The sequence below is a fragment of the Megalobrama amblycephala genome, linkage group LG1 (genome assembly GCF_018812025.1).
Source record: "Megalobrama amblycephala isolate DHTTF-2021 linkage group LG1, ASM1881202v1, whole genome shotgun sequence".
Classification (NCBI taxonomy): domain Eukaryota; kingdom Metazoa; phylum Chordata; class Actinopteri; order Cypriniformes; family Xenocyprididae; genus Megalobrama; species Megalobrama amblycephala.
This window is the reverse complement of record NC_063044.1, coordinates 4,883,420-4,905,979: the sequence shown is the minus strand read 5'-3', so window position 1 is coordinate 4,905,979 and position 22,560 is coordinate 4,883,420. Positions and strand designations below refer to the sequence as shown.

Here is a 22,560-nt window from a genome sequence, read left to right as displayed (position 1 = left end):
ACTCAGCAGCTGCAAAACTTGGTCGACGAAGCTCACTCCAAGCAGAACACTGCTCCTGAAAAGACTGTAGAAAATCAAACCAGTTACACAGTCTCCGATCACTGCCCAGAAACCTGTCCTTACCTTTTTGAAAGACTGAGAAATGAAGCTGAAAGACAAAATCAGACTCTCAAGTCACAAAGATGTGTGCTGAATGTGCAGTCGCACAGTCCAAATGAGGTCCACCTTGAACACACAGCTCCCATGCACCACACCATTGGGCGAGTGAGCCTGGTACCTCCGGTGTGTGTAGCGCAAATGGACACGTTTCCCTGTTTCATCCACAAAGACCTGCTAGACTGTTTTGAGCCCTTATTGAACGCCAGACCGCTGAAAATCTGGGCTCAAGTGTGTGAACTTCTGCCTTCCCAGTCACCCAGACCCCCTGAGCCAGACGGTCAGGTCACAGAGGTCGCGGGAAATCTCCCAGCTAACCGCGGGAACCCCGTCTCAGAGCACAGTTCAAGTTCGCTACCCGGCGTACTTCAACTCACCATAGACTGTAACTCCCTCTGCTCCAAGGTCACGACAGACTCACAGCTGAATGATGTAACTACAACAGACATTATTCTCACACTGTGGGCAGACAACTCAGCCTTCAGCCACACGCTGTTAAGTGCTCTCAGTGAAGGAACACCGGACCTCCCATTTGTCAACAAGCAAACACACTTTCCACTAGACTTTCGTCTGCCAACCATGATGACTGTCAAGGACATCTGCGTTTTGAATTTCAAATGGAACAACCGGCATTTAACCCATCACTTCCTGGTCCTTCCAGACCTCCTGATGCACTCTAATGCTCATACGGACAGTGCAAATGAGTTGTTGTGGGCCCCGATGACTGTACAGCTTCCTGTTGTTCCTGCCAGACTATCCAACAGGTCTGCATCCTGATCAACATACAGGAACCTGTAGTACCACCTTACACCAAAGGGGGTGCTGTTTGGATCAACATACAGGAAATTGTAGTACCACCTTACACCAAAGGGGGTGCTGTTTGGCTCAACAAGCAATGTGGTCAAACCCTAAGCCACATGCTGGGCCCCTTCACACTTTCACCTGAAGGCGTGGAACTTGGACTCACTCTAAAAGCCACACCCCTAACTGAAGTGCCACCCTATGCAGTTCACAGTTGGCTCAACAAATGCATGGTCACAGACAACGGCATTCCCAAAGCCTACCATCTAGAATGGATAATGGACCACGGCCCCTATGACTTTGAACTCAGGTTAACAGTCATTAACTTAATACCAGCTGCCATGGTCCCAGAAGAAAGCTTAAGCAACACAAGTTTCACAGCATCCTTCAAGAGCATCTCCATCACTCCCGTCAAACTGATACCCACAGAACAGGTGCGCAGAACGGAGCTGATGGAGGACAAACACCTTGCAGTACCCACAGTCTCTAAACAGCCTGCCTGGGAAACTCAGGAAAGCGCTGCACCTCTGATAGCCAATCTGACAGCTAACACCACAACAGAGGTTTGAGGTCCCAAGGTTTGAGCCTAAAGGCCAACAGATCCAGAAAGATGCAAGTGCCCTAAAGAATGACGCAGACTGTCAAAGACTCAGAAACGTCTTGCACAAATTCAAAGTGACATTTGACAAAGACCTTTTATGCTGTGGTCTCACTAAACTTCACACAGTGCATAGTGCAACACACCCAAATGCTCCTCCCACCTTCATCAGGCAGTACGAAGGTCACATCGCCCCACATGAACCAGTGCAGGAGTTTGTTCATTCAACAGAAGGAAAAGGTGTTATCTGCCCATGCAACAGCACCTATTCAGTCCCTACCTGGCCCATTGTCAAACCAGACAGCAAGTGGCGACCCACCAGCGACTTCAGGAAGCTGAACCAGCAAGTGCCACTGCCACGACGTGCCAGAAAGCACAAGTCTGCACGGAGCGGAGATTCAGCTGCCTGCCAAAACGGCTATAACAGCCCACCAGCATTAACACTTGAGATAATGGTACCCCAACAACAGCGACCAACCTGTCACAGGTACCTCAAAGAGAATGCGTGCCAAGGAATGCCCACTGCCTACGTCGATGGACGTTCCTACATCCATGAGGGCATCCTACAGGCAAGTGCAGGGGTACGATGGTTAAACGACCAACCCTGCCAATCACAGAACGGCAGGTGGGGTCCCCAATCATGTCAGTATGGTGAAGCAGCAGCTACCCTCATAAATCTTCAAGTCTCCTCTGTCCATAACATCAGAGAACTCAGGTGCACAGACTCACACTATGCCAGACCTTGTTTCACATGCCATCTTCTGGGCTGGAAACAAACTGGTTTCAAGACTGAATGCAACAAGCAGGTGAAACATCAACACCTGTTCCAGACACGTGATCACCTCACCCAAGCACACGACACGATCGCTTACGGGGAAAAGGTGAAAAGACGCTTAAAGCAACCAGGGCGTGACAAAGGCGTGAACGACCAAACTAATGCCCTTACCAAGACTGGCACCCTGCATAACAAGCTATGGTCACACCCACCCCATTCACCCACCCTTAGTGTGGCAACAACAACCCGCAGCCAGCGGACTGTTCCTGCAACATTTCCCGCCTTACTGCCACTGCCACTGACAACCAAACTTGCCAACACTTCCATGCGAAAGGTTTTGCACCACCACTCATACCCCTCCAACCTCCCGTTCATGGCATCTGGTCCCATGACAGCCCCTGGCCACAAACGACTACATGAGACCAACCACATGCTGCGTGTGGGAGTGAACTTTCTAAAATATGTCCCTGATGTCCTCACAGCGCCAAAGCTTGTACTGCCACAAGGCCAAAAGGGGGGTGAACTGATGTACGCCCACAACACACCATGTGCCAAACACCATGGCACCAGAATCACTCATGAGACATTAAAACAAGTGGCGTACTGGCCCAGCATGCAGCAAGATGTGGCAGAGCATGCCAGAGGATGTCAAGTTTGCCGTCACGTCCGGACTGCAAACGCAAAGCATCAAGCCCCACTGCAAAACAGAGTAGTCACGTTTCCACGGTCAGTCGACCAGAAAGACTGGACTGTAAAACCTCATCTGATGCTCATGGCCATCACAGACACCATACAGGAGTCAACTCAGGTGTTCCCCACAGAACTACTGATGGCACGGCAGGTGCCACTGCCGTTGCACCTGTACCAACCAGGAGACTTGAGTCTCATCACAGCCTGCTCCCCTCATCAGCATCGCAACAAGCTCCGCCTACAACTGAGAGAACCACTCGCAACACAGAGCCAAACCCTGCAAACCACCTGCAAATCCCGGAAAGGTATTGTGGTGGTTCTCTGTACTCACAGTTTCCTGCTGATCCAAACGGCGAACTCAAGGAAGCAACTGTTTACAGTCCTCCAGAATGACTTTGCCCAAAATCAGCTGGTTATAGCTCTGCTGACAGACCTGCTGCGAGAAGTTAGCTTCTCTATGGACAGAGTGGCTATGAATAGGATCCCTCAGTATCCTACACAAACTGTGCTGAACTTTGCTACTGGCAGACCCACCAAGACTGTTCCAGCCCACCTCACTGACTCCCTGGGTGCTGCCATCCTACTGCACGTCGACCCCGAGCAGAATGAGGTGGCTGTCCTTCTCAATCTACCCAGCGGTGAACCAGATAACATCTCCAGACCCAAAGACAAGGTCAATGTCAGGTGGTGGCAATGTAACACCCATGCCAAGAAACACACCTCAGTTGTGGTAGCCTACCACAACAGCAACCCACGGCTGTGCCTGGCTCCCCACTTTTGCAGGTGTAGTTTCACCAAAGACTTTCAGTACTTCTGCCCAAACCAGCTCTTCCTCAGAAACCACACTGAAGGAATGGGCCGGCTGCAGCCCATGACCAGCGACACACGCTGCCCGGCCAAGCCTCACACCCCAGTCATCGGAACACAAGCCGAGATTGTGGGTGATCGACTGCTCGTCCACACCCCCACTCATGCTGCCACCCTAACCTACAATCAGCACAACACCGCCACTCGTGTCAGCCTGCCCAATCCAAGTAAGTGGATCCAGGTACCCCTGGGTTCCATCCTTCACCGCAGCCATCTGGCAGTGCACTGTCTCTCAAGTCAAGTCAAGTCAAGTCACCCTTATTTATATAGCGCTTTTTACAATGCAGATTGTGTCAAAGCAGCTTTACATTGATAATTGGTATATAATTTTTCCTTTTAAAGAATAGTGTCAATGCAGGCAGATCAAAAGCACTGTTGAATAAATGTCAGGGATACTGTTGAATATCAAATGTCAAGTCAAATTAAATTAAATTAGGGCTGCACGATTAATCGTATTTTATCACGATAACGATATCTGCTTCTCTCGATTGATTTTAAATAATCGTCACGATATTGGCCCGCTCTATGAAAATGAACATAATTTGGAAATATTGGAAGTAATATTAGGAATTTCGCTGTTTTATCTTTTGAAGTTCCTAAAGGTTTTACCAGTTTTCATAATGTTGATCAGCTAGAAATGATTTTTCTTGCCGGGCAATTTGAATCTGGTTTGTCTTATTGCAAACGAATTGTGTTGCTTTAAAATCTAATGTGAATACATATTACAAAGCGCTCACCAAAACCATGTTTTGTATTGATTTACCATCTAACGAAGTTATCATAGTTGGTTAAATTTTAAAGTCTTTGTGCCACCTACAGGCCTTTTGGGTGAAGTGTAGGTTGGTAAAGAATTTGCAAAATAGCCATAGTTTCATTACTCTTTTGATAGAATAAACATGATTAATAATCAAGCAAAGAGGACCAGTCAGAACTGGAAATCCCATCCTCCTCCAGGAATCACCATCACACCTTAGATCCAGGACTGGAACTGAGGATTGACAAAGGGGGGTCCCAGCTAAGTGACAGTACTCCCATCGATGCAGCCCTCCAAGCACTCTCACGACTGCCTGTCCTGACCAGCTCACCTAAAGCCCAAGCTTGGACTGCTGCCAACACAATCCGTTGCCTCTCCATGGCAATCAAGTACGCACTCGCCCTGGGCCTGGCCTTCATCCTATCCAAAGGGACCAAAGGGATGCAAGAGTCCACAGACAAGTGCCCATCCGCCCTTCCTCAAGGACCAGTAGGAACCACCTGCTGCGTGACCATCCGGATCCATGTGCCATCAAACTTGGTTAACGTCCAACGAAGTCCGCACAGGAACTTCGTTGGCCGAAAGGGGGACTGTAACGTCTGGATGGATCCGTTCAGAGTCAATAAACTTTGGAGTTTTCAGAACACTTTTAACCTGATGAACTTTGTTTGTTAATCACTAACTTGGCTCCGGACGACTGTGACTTTCGGCAGGTTTGTGGACCTGTGAGGGTAAACAGAAAACTCCAACTTCCTCACTTTGGTGACTTCAAAAGGAGCACCCCCCCCAGAGACTGATCAGATCCACATTCCAACACCCACACACACAAGCACACACAAAAACACACACACAGACACATACAGAAACACACAAACATACATTTTTAACTGTATATGTAAACTACAACTATGCTGAAATATATCCATCATGTATTTTAGGGCCTATGCATGTTTCCTAGTTTTTAAATGAGTGTATTTGTGCTAGTGTGCATTTTAATAGTGGAATTCTGTCTGTAAACCATAACTTCTTTTCTATGCCTTTCTGATCTGTCGAGTTTGATCTCTCCGTAAAGCTCCGGACTCGAGCTATTCACTGAGGTATGTCACATAGTTGACATATGCATTTTTCTATGTGTTTAATGATACTGTGAAGAAAAGCATTCGATCTCGAAATCCGATCTGATAGTCATTAAGTATGCAAATTCATCTAGGAGACCAAACAAAGGAACTTTGCCCGCCAAATAGTGCTGCGCATCTATTGGCCGCTACAATTCAGGAGGTGTGTTAGCTTGGGTTTCCATAAAAACAACCACACACACCTTCTCCTTTGTCTCCCGATTGTCTCACGAGCACCTCGTCTCTCCTGGACGCCGCCGGTGACCACGCGCTGCCATCGCGCTCATCTTCGGGACCACTTCTTTGGACTCTCTCGCTCTCTCTCTCTCTTCGGTTAAGTTACTTAAGTTTAAACCTCTTTTGAAAACCCCGCCGGAGAAACCCTCTTGGAAAGGACCAACCCAGCCAGGTGCATTGAAACTGCTACACACGGACTTGAACCAATATTTAATAGCAAGTATTATGATTTATCTGAAATTTGTTCAAACTGATTTCTGTGCTGGCTCTCTCAAAAAGGTTTAACTGTGTAATTTGCCATTCTTTGATCATCTTTCTTTTCCTGTCTTTTCTTCATTTTCACTCTTGTGTATATATATGTGTATACTTCTGTATATATTTTAGACGTATAATCTCTGTAGTCGTAGCTGCACATATTAAACACTTAATTCATGCTCGATTGTTCTGTTTGTTCTTTCAACTGAAGACCAAGTCACTTTAACGTTTTTTCGATCGCTTTATGCTTTGATGCTATAATAGGAATATTCTCTTGGCCAGAGAATAACTCCGTTTATAATATTCTGTGAGGGGCTTAGTTTGCTGGACAAACGAACAGTTTCTCTAAATAATTATTAAACCAGAACTAATCATATATGTAATTGATTATAATTCGTTGTAATTGATTCACAATATATGTTTAATTCCCCGTTGGGTTGATATATGAATCATAATTTATTCATAAAACCTTATGAATTATTATATTCATATTTCATCCATAAATTGAGTAATAACTGTACGAACCGCTACATCGTTACATATTACATTGAGTTATTCACATATTCATATTCTGTGACAACTTATTTACATTATGTGATAATGTGATACTTTTTTTTAGAAAACAAAAAGGTTCTATCTACAAAGTCGCATTCTAACTTGGTTCTATAAGGTTCTATCTGTGTGAGCCAATCAGCACTTCGAATGCACACACGAGAACCAATCAGGATCAGCGTTCTTTGTCATGTCACCGTGAGGGCACTCTACCCCGTACCATGGTTACATTTATAGAACATAATTTCCCATGATGCCTTTGTCCTGGACTCATCATCTCTGTTCATTGCACACAGCTGTTTTGATTTATATCATTAGTTTCTGCCTATCTATACCTGGTTTGTTTCTGTCTGTTATCAAGGTTTTGGTTAATGTTACCTGCACGTCTGAGCACTTTCTCTGGTTTGTTTTCTTGTTTCTTGTGAACTGTTTTTCATGGAGTTTGACCCTTTGCCTGGCATTGTACTACTCTTTGGTTATCCCTAAATAAAAGCCGCAATTGGATCTTACTTTCAAGTCTCAGAGCACCGTGACAAAAACCTTGATCATGTTTAGATCCAGCAGCAGGAGAATCCAGCCATCTGCTGGTGCTCAGGAAAGCCAGACATTATCAATCATTGTTTAGATGACCCTCTGCCGCAGTGAGAGATGGAGTGGGTAAGGACTTTAAATTTCTGGAATTTCTCCAACTACCCGTACCTCCGCAAGAATGGGAAGGTTTGGATACCTCCAGCGCCCGATCCAGCCCACAAGTCCGCTCCAACCCGTGAGCCTGCTCCAGCCCTTGAGTCCGCTCCAGAGTCCACTCTAACCAAGTCTGCTTCTGTCCAAAATTCCACTTCAGAGCCCACTCTAGCCAATGAGTCCAGCCCGTGAGTCCACTCCAGAACCTGCTCCAGCCCTTGAGGCCGCTCTAGAGGCCTCTTCAGCCAGTGAGTCTATTCCAGATTCCTCAGCCGAGATGGCTGCCACGCCTGAGCCCTCAACCGAGATGGCTGCCACGCCTGAGCCCTCAGAGACTGCAGTACTGGCCATTATGGCCACATCCATTTGGTGTGTGTGGGCTGCACACACATCAATTCAAGCCCATGAGCCAGCCCTATTTGTAGAGCTGCGGGCTGGGCGACACCTAACACGTTCACTAGGTTCTATAGCCTTCGTGTTGACCAGGTATCTTCCTGTGTACTTGCCCCCAGTGGCCAGTAGTGCGAAGGACCCATTCTAAGTGTAGGCTTGCAGCGGCACTCCCGCCCGCTGGGCCAGATACATGCGTCTATTTTCCGGTAGAGTTCCCCAGAAATGGCTAACCCTGTGAGTTCCTCCATCACCCCCTGGCAGTCAGACAAGGCGGAGCGTCTGACGCCAGGCCTACACTCATATGCAGTGTGGAACCTGTGTTAGGCTGGGTGTCTAATGGGTGGGTAATATGCTCATTTTTCCGAGTGCCTGTCAGATGTCTTGCGGCTCCATTTTGGACCAGCTATAAGCTAACTAAGCTTTTATGTTGAACACCATAATACAGTGCATTACCATAGTCTAATCTTAAGAAAATTAAAGCATGAATAACCTTTTCTAGATCCTTCAGTGATACAAAAGGCTTAATTTTAGAGATTAGTCTCAACTGGAAAAAAATAATTTTGACGACTTAATTTATCTGTTTATCAAATTTCAGTGCACTAGGGGTGTCCTCGACTACGGATTTAAATAGTCGAATCCGATTTGAATCAGATTGCCTATATTGGGGGCGGCGTCTTGAAAAACAGCAGTCCGCTAGAGTGTGCGCACGGACTTTGAAATGTTCGCGCGCTGAACTGTGCACGAGATGGAGCGGGACACGGAAAATGAAGTAGGCCTGGCTATAGTCTTCCCGCGGCTTAAGACAACTTTTATTTTCTTTTACACACAGCACAGAGAAACATCTTATAAACCAAACAAACTGCCTGTCAAGTGAAACTGACAATGATTTTATATTTTTTAAACAAATGAAAGGCAATCTGGATAAACATTCACAGCCACGATGTACTGAACACTCTCAAAGATAGAGAAGAAAAGGAATAAAAACATTTTGGATAAATAAACTTTAAAATATATATTATATATATATATTAATAACTGCAGAAAGGCCACACTGCAGATAGATATACATTTCATATGTCGGCAAATCAAATTACATCGGCTAAATTGTCTGTGCGAGCAAGCTTTAACTAATCTACAGCGCAACATTGATGCACCAAAAACCAAAAAAAAAAAAAAAATTAATTTAAAAAAATTAGCCTATAAATTTTTTTTTTATCAAACATTAATTTACAGAATTGAATTAGAACAGAATATACTGTTCAAATAAATGAAAATAGCCTAATTAAAAAAATGAAATATGATCAAGTCAAACTGCAAAATGCAGGGAAACATATATTCAAAACACAAGCCAGAAATAGTTCAATTAAATAACCCAGAGTGATCAATAAATAAATTAAAATTCAAGAAATTATTAAAACAACGAAAGTATAGCTAGAATTGTCAACTTGTCTTTTTAACTGCAGAGACAATAAACGCTAAACTGGAGTGGCAGTCTTTTTAGCTAAACATTAACAGCATCCAAAAATCAAATTACATCCGGCTGAAATAGTTTGAAATCACTTGTAGCTACCCTACCTGATTGAGAGACAAAAATCCAGTCTTTCACGCGATCTGCCTGAGTCCGTTTGAGTCTTTTCAAATAGCGCGTTATAGTCAGCTCCATGACAGGCCGGCAGAAGCGCGCCGCAGTGTTTGTCGTTGAGTTGTATAGGACATGAGCTGTTGGCACAACTTGCATCATACGTTTTTTGATCATCTTTTACCATTTCAAAGTGCATCCAATTGTACACTTTATCCCAGACATTGTTGAAGATTTAATCCCTGCCATAAAGATGCTCATCTGCCGGTCACGGATCATGGAAGTGAAACTTAAATCAGTCACAGGTTGGATTTATTCACGCACATTAAAAAATATTTATTAAAAGCTTCTTTCTTTTCACATTTTTATTTATAGTATTAACATAATAGGCTGTATATTAACCTATTGGGAAAGAACCGGTATGTCTATGTAAAATAAGATATTGAGCGCCCCCATATCTCTTCTCATAACACCTCTGCGATGATTCGACTGTGAGATTGGTAGTCGAATCAGGCTCCTCCTATCGAAGATTCGAATTGTCGACTATTCAGGGTCACCCCTACAGTGCACTATCACATACTATACCTAGACTTTTTACTTGATGTGTCCAAAAAGGGGATAGTACACCCAGATCAATTATGGATGTGTCAACAGACTCAGAAGGGCCAAATAAAATCAGTTCAGTCTTTGATGCATTTAGACACAGAAAATTACAGACATCCACATCTTAATCTCCCCAAAGCATTCTACCAGTCTTTCTATAGCGAAAGAGGCAGTTGGCTTCAAAGGTAGATACAACTGGGTGTCATCTGCATAACAGTGAAAAGACACACCATATTTACTCATGATCTGACCTAACGGAAGAATATAAAGTTAAAAAAGACTGGTGCTAAAATAGATCCTTGTGGAATACCACAAGATAAAGGTGCTGAACAGAGAAACTTAATCCAATTCAAGGCATTTCCTTGAATACCTACACAAGCGTGAGATCAAAATATGATGGTCAATTGTATCAAACGCCACTAAGATCTAACAGCAGAAGTAGAGTCACATCACCAGAGTCCATAGCCTATTCTACTCCTATTCTACTTATGGAACGAACGCAGTGCCAGTTTTGTTTTTTTCCATAAGTTGAATAGGGAAGGCGTAGAACATACAGTGTAAGCGTTTTGAAGAATGCAGAAACCAGAAGTACGTTCCAGACTATATTTTGTGTTTATAAAGCATATACACAGTTGTATTTTTTTCGAAAATGACTGATCGTTTCGCTAGATAAGACCCTTATTCCTCATCTGGTATCGTTTAAAGCCCTTTGAAGCTGCAATGAAACTGTAATTTTGACCTTCAACTGTTTGGAGGCCATTGAAGTCCACTATAATGAGAATAATCCTGGAATGTTTTCATCAAAAACCTTAATTTCTTTTCGACTGACAAAAGAAAGACATGAACATCTTGGATGACATGGGGGTGAGTAAATTATCAGGAAAAGTTTATTAAAATTGGATTAATCCTTTAAACATAAATTTTAAACATTGTTCTCGAAGTCCAGCATCCCTAGGAAGCCCAAACACATAAGACTTGTATGCATGGGACATGGCCTCGCCCACTTTGTTGCGTGTTCCCGGGGGCAGTGTTTATGTTAATTGCAGGGTTTATGATGTCAGCAACCCAGGAAGAAGCTTGTTGTAGTCCAAACCGGTCGTAATTGTAGGAATTAAACTGCCATAACTTTAAAAGACATTGGGTCTCATTCATGAAACATTGGTAAATATACGAGTAAATATGTGAGTGATTTGCGCGTAAAGAGACTGTGGTGTTCTTGAGTAAGCCACTAGAGGGAGCTCTTGTGTGAGAGCGAGAAGGACGCAAAAAAGAAGTGAAGTAGTAGTGCATGTGATGTGAGTGAATAATAAAAGATACTGAGTTCCAGTCACTGAGCTTGATAAGATTTTATTTTGAGGCACTCAACATATTGGCGACGAGGATGGCTTTTAGTTTGAGCCAACCCACCCCGTTTCTGCAAACACCGGGAGAACCGCCGATTCTATTCAAAGCATGGATTAAAACTTTCGATAATTTCTTGCTGGCCCTGGGAGAGGAGCTATCTACTGCTAGGAAGCATGCTCTTTTGATACACTGCCTCGGAGCCGAGGGGCAAAGACTGTTCTACACCCTGAATGTGAGTCAACAGGGAGATGATACGTACGCTTCTGCATTGAGTGCAATCCAGGACTTTTTTGTCCCTAAAGTGAATGTGGTTGCTGAACGTTACCGCTTCCGCCAACGAAGCCAACGCGCGGGCTAGACCACAGACCAATATGTCGCTGCTCTGCGTGAACTCGCTGCCACCTGCGAATGCGGCGCTATGGAGGACGAGATGATCCGCGACCAGCTGGTTGAAAAGACTAATTCAGCTCGCATCAGAGAACGGCTGCTGCTGGAAGTACCACTCGACCTTTACCCTCAGGGGTCTGAGGATTTTTGGGACCCTGGAGAAGTTTTGACATGCCCTGACATTTGTGCTTTTTTCAGTTGTTCATAAACATATTAATGGAAAAAGTGTCATTACACTGTATTCAGCACAAACTAGGCTACAATAATATGTGAGGAACATGTATGTACATGTTTGTGTTTTTGAAGGAATAAAGTTTATGCGTGATTATTGAAAAAACAAAAAACTTAAGTCACTGAAATAAAGCCAAAAAATATATATTAAATCTTTGTTCACAAGACTTCTGGGTATTTGAGGTTGTAGACTAGAGTTTTTGCTTCAAAATGAGGTAAAAAATTATGCTGCCTGCTTGTTCATATAAAACAATAGAGAGATTTAAATTTTCTAAAACATATTTGGTCAAGAAACACAGTATGCGTGGAGGCATGAATCCTCATGTATAATGGGTGATTCTCACCTGAGAAGACAAAAGAATCACATAATAATGACCTGAAATGACTTGCATATTAATGAGGCCTTTCAGTCAGGTAGGCTGTGAAAAAACCCTGTGATCATGATTCAAATCTCATCATGGTGTAAATCAAACATACAGAAAAAACAGCAATACTGTGAAATATTATTACAATATAAAATAATGGTATTCTATTATATACTTTAAAATATAATGTATTTCTGTGATGCAAAGTGTCTGAACAATTATGTTACCTCTATGGCATTTCATATAGGCTTTTAGCTTAAAAGCATGCACATTTGGAGAAATATTGATGGATTCTCATATGTTTATCAATTTTCTATACAGAAGAGTAATATTTATTCAGGATTTATTGTCATTACTATGAGTGCTGGATACTGTCAATTCATACTTGCAGCCGGAGGGCGCTCTGTACACCTTTAGTCCACAAATGCCTGAGCACTAAAGAAGAATAGGCAATCCAGGAACTAACCGAACTAACAGAGGACAGAGATCGCTAACTATGGCTATTCAAAACACTTTTCAAGACAATAAATACACAGTTGAGACAATGAATGCATGTATTGACTCAGAATTTGCGTCTGAATAGCGCTCCCTCCGTGGGCGTGGGCGCATTAGCGGATAATGAGCTGAATCACGGATTTCTGACATGGCTCTCTTTTCATACAGATTACATAAACACAGAATGTTTGTTTTCGATTTGACTTACACGATTTAAAACCTGACATTTCAACGTTTTTTAGACATAAGTCTAATTTTTTTGTGATTAGTATTCACTAAGTTACAGTTCATTTTCTGAGAACTATCAGATTGGACTTCGTTCAGAGGGAGACGAGAGATCACGCATCATGTTAGTTTTCTTTATTTTACAAAAAGCACAACATTTTGTTTTTACTCTGAGTGTACACAAATAAAAGAAGACATTCCACAGATTAAAATGGTGTATAACTCTTAATTGTATGTGCAACATTATCGGAGTATTTTGAGTCTCTTTCACACTGGTAAGAAAAAAACCGCGGTGGTATCACCGGCGATACCCTCAGACCTCAGAGTGTTAAGAAAGCTGCGACTGTCGCGCGGCAAATAGAAACTGCAACAGCGGAGGCCAAAGCGATGATAACGTCATCAGACAACTCAGTACAAGCAGTTCAACAACACAACAGGCCCCGACGGAGCAAAAATAAAGTCAGCACGATGCGCGGACCTCCCAAATCCACCCGTGCACTTACCTGCTACCGCTGTGGATCCGAGCAGCATGCAGCTAATTTTCCTGGATGCCCTGATATAGAATCCTGTCTCATCTGTAGCTGCAAACTCTGAAAACAGACTGGGGTGTGCAAGAGGATTTGTACATCGTGTCAAGATTCGGCCTGAGGTTCAGCCCATTCAACAAAAACTCAGGCACTTACCTTTCTCAATCCATGAGGAGGTGTCCAAGGAATTAAAGAAGCTTGTACAACAGGATGTAATCGAGCCTGTGGATGCTTCTGAGTGGGTCTCCCCGATAGTGGTCACCAGAAAAAAAGACGGGGGGATTCGGCTCTGTGTCGACTTATGTGAGCCTAACAAAGCTATCGTAGTGGATGGTTTTCCTCTTCCGCATATGGAGGAGATGTTCGCAAACCTGTGTGGAGCTAGAATGTTTTCCACATTAGGCCTCCAAAGTGCTCACCATCAGGTTGTGTTGCATGAGGACAGTCGAAACATTACTGCGTTTATTACGCATGATGGGTTATTTCATTTTAAAGAGTTCCGTATGGACTGGCCTCAGCTCCAAGCTGCTTCTAGAGAATGATGTCTGAAATCCTTAAAGGTCAGTCTGGAGTTCATTGCTACTTAGACGACATCATGGTCGCAGGAGCAACACTCGAGGAACATGATGAAAACCTGCAATCCGTGCTGTAGCGAATTGACAAGGCAGGACTGAAAATGACCATAGCAAAGTGTCACTTCAGACAGCCAGAACTGTCATTTCTGGGCCACACGCTGTCTGGGAAGGGACTGCGGCCTGATGCTTCGCATGTCTCTGCAGTGGCAGATGCTCCGCCCCCAGCTGACAAGGTTAGTCTTCGTTCATTTCTGGGGCTTACGTCATGGTATTCTAAGTTCATACCAAACTATGCTACCGTGGTGGAACCAATGCGCATGCTTTTACGGGGCTCTGTTCCATTCATGTGGTCACCTGAGGCTCAGGAGAGCTTTGAGACAGTAAAGAGACTGATTGTGAATAGTGCTGCCCTCACACTTTTCAATCCAGAACTAACCACTATCGTGACCACAGACGCCTCAGACTATGGAATTGGAGGTGTTCTTACCCAGCTGCATGCAGACAACACAGAGAAAACAGTGGCATTTGCCTCACGCACCCTTACAGCAGCAGAAAGGAAGTACTCCACCGTAGAAAAGGAAGCACTAGCATGTGTTTGGGCCACAGAGAGATGGAGGACCTACCTGTGGGGACGACACTTCATACTGCAGACAGATCACAGCCCACTGACCACTCTTTTGACATCTAAGGGTCAAGGCAGAGCCGGTATGCGCATAGCCAGATGGTCAGCTAGGCTGATGGCATTCACGTACGACATTCAGTATAAGCCAGGGCGTGAGAATGTGACTGCAGACTGTTTATCTCGCTTACCACTGCCTAGTACTGAACCTAGTCTAGAACATGATGTTGAAGTTGTAGCACTCACTTCTACGCTCACTGCAATAACCAGCTCTGAGTTCAAAGCAGCATGCGATTCTTGTCGTATTCAAGCCGAGCTACGCAGACTACTCACTTCAAAATGGCCAAAGTGTGCAAAAGCACTGGATCGTGCTTTACAGACATATTTTCAAGTACGCCATGAACTTTCACTCCAGGATAGTTGTGTGGTGCGTGGGACCAGCCGCCTCCTAGTTCCAGAATGTCTCCAGCCCAAGTTCATTGCGCTGGCACACGACACACATCAGGGCATTGTGAGGACGAAAAGGAGGCTGAGAGAACTCTACTGGTGGCCTGGCATGGACGCACAAGTGGAAACAGCTGTCAAATCTTGTGTCACGTGTCAGTTACATGACAAATCGGCTGTCACACACATAACACCACTCCAACCTGTGCCATATCCTACTGACGCCTGGGAAAAAGTAGCCATAGACATCATGGGTCCTTTTGATGCAGCACCCGTGGACTGTCGCTTTGTAGTCACTCTGGTGGACTATTACAGTAAGTGGCCTGAAATGGCGTTTGTCTCACATCCTACCACCCAGTCCGTGATACAGTTCCTGTCTACTGTGTTTAGTAGAGAGGGGAATCCGAAAGAGCTGATTTCTGACAATGGAGTACAATTCACTTCATACGACTTCAAGCTGTTCTTGCAAAACAGAGGAATCGTACACAGGACATCATCTGTCTATTACCCAAGAGCAAACAGGGAAGTCGAACGTTTCAATCGCAGCTTAAAGGATAGCTTACATACTGCATCACTGGAAGGAAGAGGGTGGAAGGAGTTTACTAAAGACTTTCTGCAGGCATACCGTTCAACGCCACATGCCACAACACATTGCACACCAGCTGAGCTCTTGCATGGTAGACCCATGTTAACCAAACTTAACATTTCGGGTCTTCACTTACCATCTGCAGGTAAACCGCTCTCACCTCAACAGCTTGCTTCACATGTAAGAGAGAAACAAGCAAAAAGTAAACAGTACAGTGACAGAAAACACAGCGCAAAGCATGTCTCATTTCAGTGTGGATCCTATGTCTGTGTAAAGAGACCAGGAATTGTGCCAAAGACCCAGTCTAAATTTGGGAAACCCCTAAAGGTTGTGGGTCAGAAAGGACTGTACACATATAAACTGTCAGATGGACGATGCTGGAATGCATCTCACCTGGCACCTGCTCCAAGCGGAACAGAGGAGTCCAGTGATTTGTCATTGTTTGACTCTGGGAACACTGAATCGGCAGGGGGTGAACAACCTGCTGCAGTTGCACGGTCTGTTCGGAGTAGGCGTGCGCCTGCATGGACCCGGGATTATGTGATGTAAAATGTGATTTAACGCATTAATAATACATCATTTGTGTTTCTGCAGTTAAAGGAAAATAACATAACAGTGAATATTCTGTGAGTATTGTCTGTGAGGGGTTATATTGGGGGTTTAATAATTGCATTATTAACATTAACATTTGCTCAACAAGGTTTTGATTCCAAATCGTACTGTTGGGAGTACTATTATCAAAAGGCTAAAAAGGAAAATGTTAAAAATTTTACCTTTTACTGATATGGTATGTTTGCTCTTAAGAGAGAGGGATATGTGGTGTTCTTGAGTAAGCCACTAGAGGGAGCTCTTGTGTGAGAGCGAGAAGGACTCAAAAAAGAAGTGACGTAGTAGTGCATGTGATGTGAGTGAATAATAAAAGATACTGAGTTCCAGTCACTGAGCTTGATAAGATTTTATTTCGAGGCACTCAACAGAGACCTTCCCGAAAACTCTTCTCCTGATTCACAAATACTTTGTAAACGTCAGAAGTGATAGTGAAATGTGTGTGTGTGTGTTAATGAATTCCAGTCGTAAATGGGACGCGCGTGCACGCTCATTCTCAATTACCATAAATCCCGCCCATTAAATCCGACTGACAACTATATATGTGCATCATATTATGACACCAAACGAAGGATTTTGGCCATGTTATAGGAAACAATTTCCATAACAATTAAGGGGCCATTAGTTTGCCCAGCCCTATTGAAATCAATTAATTATTTGATTAAAGTGCTCCGTTTGCAGATGCTATTACTGGCTCTCACAATAAAAGTAAAAAGAAAAAACGTATGTAATTACTATATATAATATTTTTTCAAAATGCTGTGTAAATATGTACCTTATTAAGGTGAATTAAAATGCAGCCTTGTTAATGAGTAAAACGTTCGGATGTTAAACGCACTATTTACGCGTGGCTGGGAGCAGGTGTAGATTTCTTTCGTACCAACTAACATTTGGAAAATACTAATATTTTAATGAATCCAAAAATTTACGCCAGAACCACTTTACACACGATTTACACAAAAATTTGTTCCGCTCGTGTTTCATGAATGAGACCCAATATCTCTGTATTGAACTTTCAGCACTGTAACTTTGCAGATACTGTTTATACTCAAGCAGCAACATTACACACTAACTAAAGTTAAAAAAGTGAAATCGCAATGAACCACCCCTTTAAGAGATTGTGTCTCTTCAGAAGACCAGTATTAAATTGCGCAATTGATTATTTTTTACAATGCATTCATGACCTTTTTGGATCTTTTAAGTTTTAGGGGAATGGACTTTAAATGGAGAGACAGAAATCTCTCAGGTTTCATAAAAAATATGGTGAATAAAAATCTTATGGGTCTGAATTGACATGAGGGCGAGTACATGATGAAAGAATTTTAATTTTGGGGTGAACTATAACTTATAAATACAGTAAGCTGAGTTTTGAAGAAAACTAACTATATTGTTCACCACGATACATGTTGTCACATTTTTATATTGTGATAAATCATAGCACGATACATAATTTTACCCCCCTTAGTACCTGATCTTTGGTGAGCATCTGAGCATCATTCTCATTCCCACGTCAGTCATGGAGCAGTCCTCCAGATTCAGATAAACCTCTTTATCTCTGGACTGACTGATCACATAAGCCAAAGCACAACACTGATGAGGGTCAAGATCTCCTTCAGGCTCAAGCTGATGGTCCATCTTCTCCAGGAACATTAAACATGCTTTAGGAGACTGGAGCTCATACAAGCACTGACACACATAGTGAAGATCAAACCCTTCACTTTCACTCTGAGGCTGAAGGAAAGTGTCCAAAAGCTTCTCAATGAACCAATCAGAGGTTTTCTTGATCTGATCCTCTGGGAAGAGACACTTGATGAGGTAAATGTTGTGTTCTCCCAGAAGTCCACATAAGAAAGGAAGAACATGTCTCATGTGTTTATTCTCTTCAGTCTGACAGAGTTGGAGGACTTTCTCAATTTCATCTGGATGTCCAAGAAGCCACAAAGCTGAGAAGAATTCCTGCATTGTGTTGTGGAGAAAAGAGCAGTACGTTGTTGCAGATGTAGGCGAGTCTCTTATTGTGATCATCTTAAGAAAAGCACAACAAAAAATATCTGTCTTCTCACAGCTAAGGTTTAAAGTTTTTTGTTTAGTTGCATTGAATGCATTTTCCATCAAGAAATAAACCTGATCTTTGATGTCGTTCAAGTATTTATCTATTTGCTCAATTTCTTTCTTCACAGCAACACGGAAAATGTGGATGTACATTTCTGTGACTGTGAGTGGATGGTTGAAAATGTTGTCATTTTTAAACTGAATCAAGTCTACAATCATGAAAGCATACATTGGCACATGGCTGAGACTGAACAGCTCTTGATTCTTTAAAACAACATCTAGAAGAACAGGATCGTGACCCAACATACTCTGGTAGTAAGTGTTGATAGACTCTTCACTGAATCCTTGGACATACACTTTCCGTGTCGGCCAGCTGGAGAAAAGTGGATCATATTCCACCTCTGATCTGCATGTTATTATAATTTTGGCATCAGGCAGGAGCTCGTGGTTCATGATCTTCCATAAGGTGGATTTTTTTTCCAAATATGTCACACCATCCAATACAAGAACAACATTCTCAGAGTTTTCCTCAATATCTTGAAATACTTCTTTCCTGTCTTTATCCATTGGTTTCAAATACACTTTAAACAAAATAGATTCCAAATCTTCATTGCTAGAACTGGCCAAAACACTTTCATCAAAGTAAAACATGTAGTCCAGCTCTCTGTCATCTTTCTCTGCCCACAGACGCATTATTTCCCGGACAACTGTAGTCTTTCCTATTCCAGGTTTTCCTATGAGGAGGATGTTCTTATCTTGGCATCTCAGGAGATCATCAGGTGAAAGTGCTTGTTCCTCATTAGGAATGTAAGCTCTCAGCTTTTTGGGCCGTAGCTTTTTGTATTTTTTGTTTTTCCATTTTATTTTGCATTGAGGAGTTTTCACCACAGAGTCTGTCTCTAAAACAAGAGGTATAAAATGGAAGTTTACTTGTGCCTTGTCATCCAGATTTTTACAGCAACATTCCCTTTGGTCCTTCAGCATACTTTTTGCTTTTTTCTTGAGCGCTGTCTGGTAGTTTTGACAGGGCTTTGTACCTAAAATAGCAACAAAAGCATAACAATTTGTATCGGAAATTTGTTGATTTGTTGGCCAAAAACTTTCATTTATCTACTCACCAACTGAATAGCTGACCTCTGTATCTTCCCATCTGAAGGGAAAACAGCTGACCCAGGAGTGTAAATCAGGATCTAATGTTCTCTTCTTAGTGACATCCAAAATTCTGAGTAATTCATAACTGGCCTCATCCCCTTTTTTAGTGACCCAATCCAATATACATCTGGCTTTATCAAACTCTGTCCTCTCGGCTTTGAGAGAATCAATATCATGGTCATTGAAAACATTCTGCTGATAAAGATTCTCAATGATCAGTTGAATGTTTTTCATATCAGTCACCAGGTTTCTCCTGGCATTTTTGAGGTATTCAATAGCAGATTGCTGTGCACACGCCATGCTGCAGAGATTTCAAACCTGAGATAAAAGACAGTTTAAACATATTCATGCAACAACATTTCATGTATTAATCATATTTATTTATACTTGTGCATTACAATTCCCTGTTGTGTACTAAAAAAACAAAAACAAACAAACACTAGGATCATGTAAATTTCATTCTCTCTAACCATGCAAAGTGCATTAGTTAATAAAAATCCTCCAAGAAGCCACAGAATCAGTTTATATTAACAGAATAAACATTCTGAAGAGGAATATAAATAAAGCTACATAGTCAGATACGTGTTTAAGTCAGTTTGGTTTTTAGAACGGTTTATGACAAAGCCTATTTTCTGAGTAGAGTAGACGTGCCAATATTCGGTAATACGATATACAGGTGCTTTTGTTTTTGTTTTTGATTTGACACGATTTAAAACCTGACATTTCAACGTTTCTTTAGACATAAGTCTAATTTTTTTGTGATTAGTATTCACTAAGTTACACTTCATTTTCTGAGAACTATCAGATTGGACTTCGTTCAGAGGGAGACTTCTTTTTTCAGAGTTCTTAAACCTGTTATAGTATGACAACACTTTTTTTGCAACTTATTTCAATATCGTGATAATACTGTATACCGTGATAAAAGCTTCAGCGAACACATAGCTAGACTAAACAAACACAAATATACAATTCACGCATACATAGGAAATGAGAGAGTGGAAATTAATTTGAACCTTATCATAACAGGGGAATGAAGCAATGGAAAAAGTAAATTAACAATTGCTGGACGAACCATCAGTTTCAATACTACAAAGCACCTTTGTTAACAAAGGGGTTCAAAATCGTAATACTAAATCGCCGTTTAGTGTTCAAACCATACTTGCAAATGCCTTAACTGCCCGGATCTGCAGGCTCAGGAGAAATCCTTGATGGTTCGGTCCGCTGGCGTGGAAGTTGTAATCAATATTTTCTGTGTTGAATTAAGAAAATAACGACAAACTTTGCGCTGTTAATTTGACTCTTTTGTGGTCGAGGAAGTTGTGCATGGCAGTGTGATCTGCATGTCTCGAAGTGAGTGAGGCCTGCCAGCCCGGCTCGGGGGCCAGGTGGGGTCTCACGTGACCAGTGACCAATCCGTAGTATCAACAGGAACAAAGGGAAGAACCAGAAGAACTCAAATGTGATCTGCGTGGGGCTTTTTTTTTTAACTCCCCAGACGATCAACACTTTCGAGTCATGGCTTGACCAATGAGAAAGGTGCAATTCTCTGGCAAGGGATTTCCTTTGTTTGAAAGTGAGTTAATTTGCATGAGTTAACTAGCAAGTTTGTGTCCATTTATACTCTGATAAATATAACAAACATACAATGCATTCTATGATATTGTGATGTCCACCAAAATGTAGGCATTAAACAAGGAGTAATTTGATATTAAACACCACCTAGATGGACTACAATATCAAGAAGTATCATCACATGCATTTATAACACTTTACAATATATGAAAGAACAATATACAAACAGATATAATGCACAAAATATACTGGGGAGATGCATGTTTATTAATTTAGACTAAGTTGTCAATGAATTAATGGGAAAAAAAATAAATTTTTATAGACAATGTATGATTCTAGTGGCCTGTCTCCTAAGTGTCTTTGAAATGTATGTGGAGAGCACATGGTGCAGTAGGGGTGATAGCGCTCAGTGGGGAAGCAGACATTACGGAGCCTGCATGGGTGAAGGGTTGGAAGAGTAACTGTTTTGTGGAGCAATTGTGTGTTTGATCTATTCAGATGCTATACGTGGCTCTTAGTCGGTGGTCCTATGTCGTACAGTGAGAGAGGTTCAAAGACAGCCGTTTTCCCAGTCTTGTGACCAAAGATAGCCTACAATAGTTTTCTGACAGTGTCAGAAATTCAGCATGATCAGTGCACAGTGTGTTTGCTGCTACGACCTACATCTACTGACCAGCCAATAAAAATGCGACATGAAATCAACGCAACATGCCGCTAAAACTTAAAACTGCTTACCTCAAGCTCTTTTCGCTTCTTCTTTCGCCGCTTCCTTTTTATTTTCAGCACACATAAAAACTTCAACTGCCAAAGTGTGATTCAAAATGGTGTTTTGTTTACCACTATAGCGCATGCTGATGATGTTTTATTCTTCTATAGAAACTTGCATCATAGCCTATGATTCAATAGGTGTCATCAGCTTACAGTCTACATGCATGTCGTACCCAAGTTTAGTAGATCCATGTCTCACAGTGTGATAAAGTAATGATCTTATAGGATTGCTAAAATCATGCAGTGTATCCCGGGCTTTAGATACAGAAGAAGAATGATATGTCATGTTTAACTAATACAGAGACATCTGAGCCAGCGGCAAATGTCAGAAGAACTAGCCGAGGTACAGCTGTTCTCGGCTTGGGTACATGAGCACTGAGCACCCGGTGATCACTTGGTTCTCACAACTCCAAAAACATCAGATCAAATTTTCAAATAGACGCTATCTTTATAAATAAACCAGAGATTTGAGCTTTAAACAACTACATTCTCGCCTGAAAAACTTTTAAATCTACATTTCATGACACAATAAAGTAGTTTTTAAATTACATAG

General features: G+C 42.4%; 1 protein-coding gene across 1 annotated transcript in view; it reads right to left on the bottom strand.

Annotated features, from left to right (window-relative positions):
- The window catches only part of LOC125258877, a 64,479-nt gene extending 44,499 nt beyond the window's left edge, over positions 1–19,980 (bottom strand). The window contains exons 1-2 of the mRNA XM_048176103.1: positions 19,634–19,980; positions 17,932–19,552 (exon numbers count right to left, since the gene is read on the bottom strand). Of these exons, the coding sequence (XP_048032060.1) occupies positions 17,932–19,552; positions 19,634–19,967 (1,955 nt within the window). The 5' untranslated portion in view covers positions 19,968–19,980. The remainder of the gene's footprint in view (positions 1–17,931; positions 19,553–19,633) is intronic.
- Between the last annotated feature and the right edge of the window lie 2,580 nt (positions 19,981–22,560).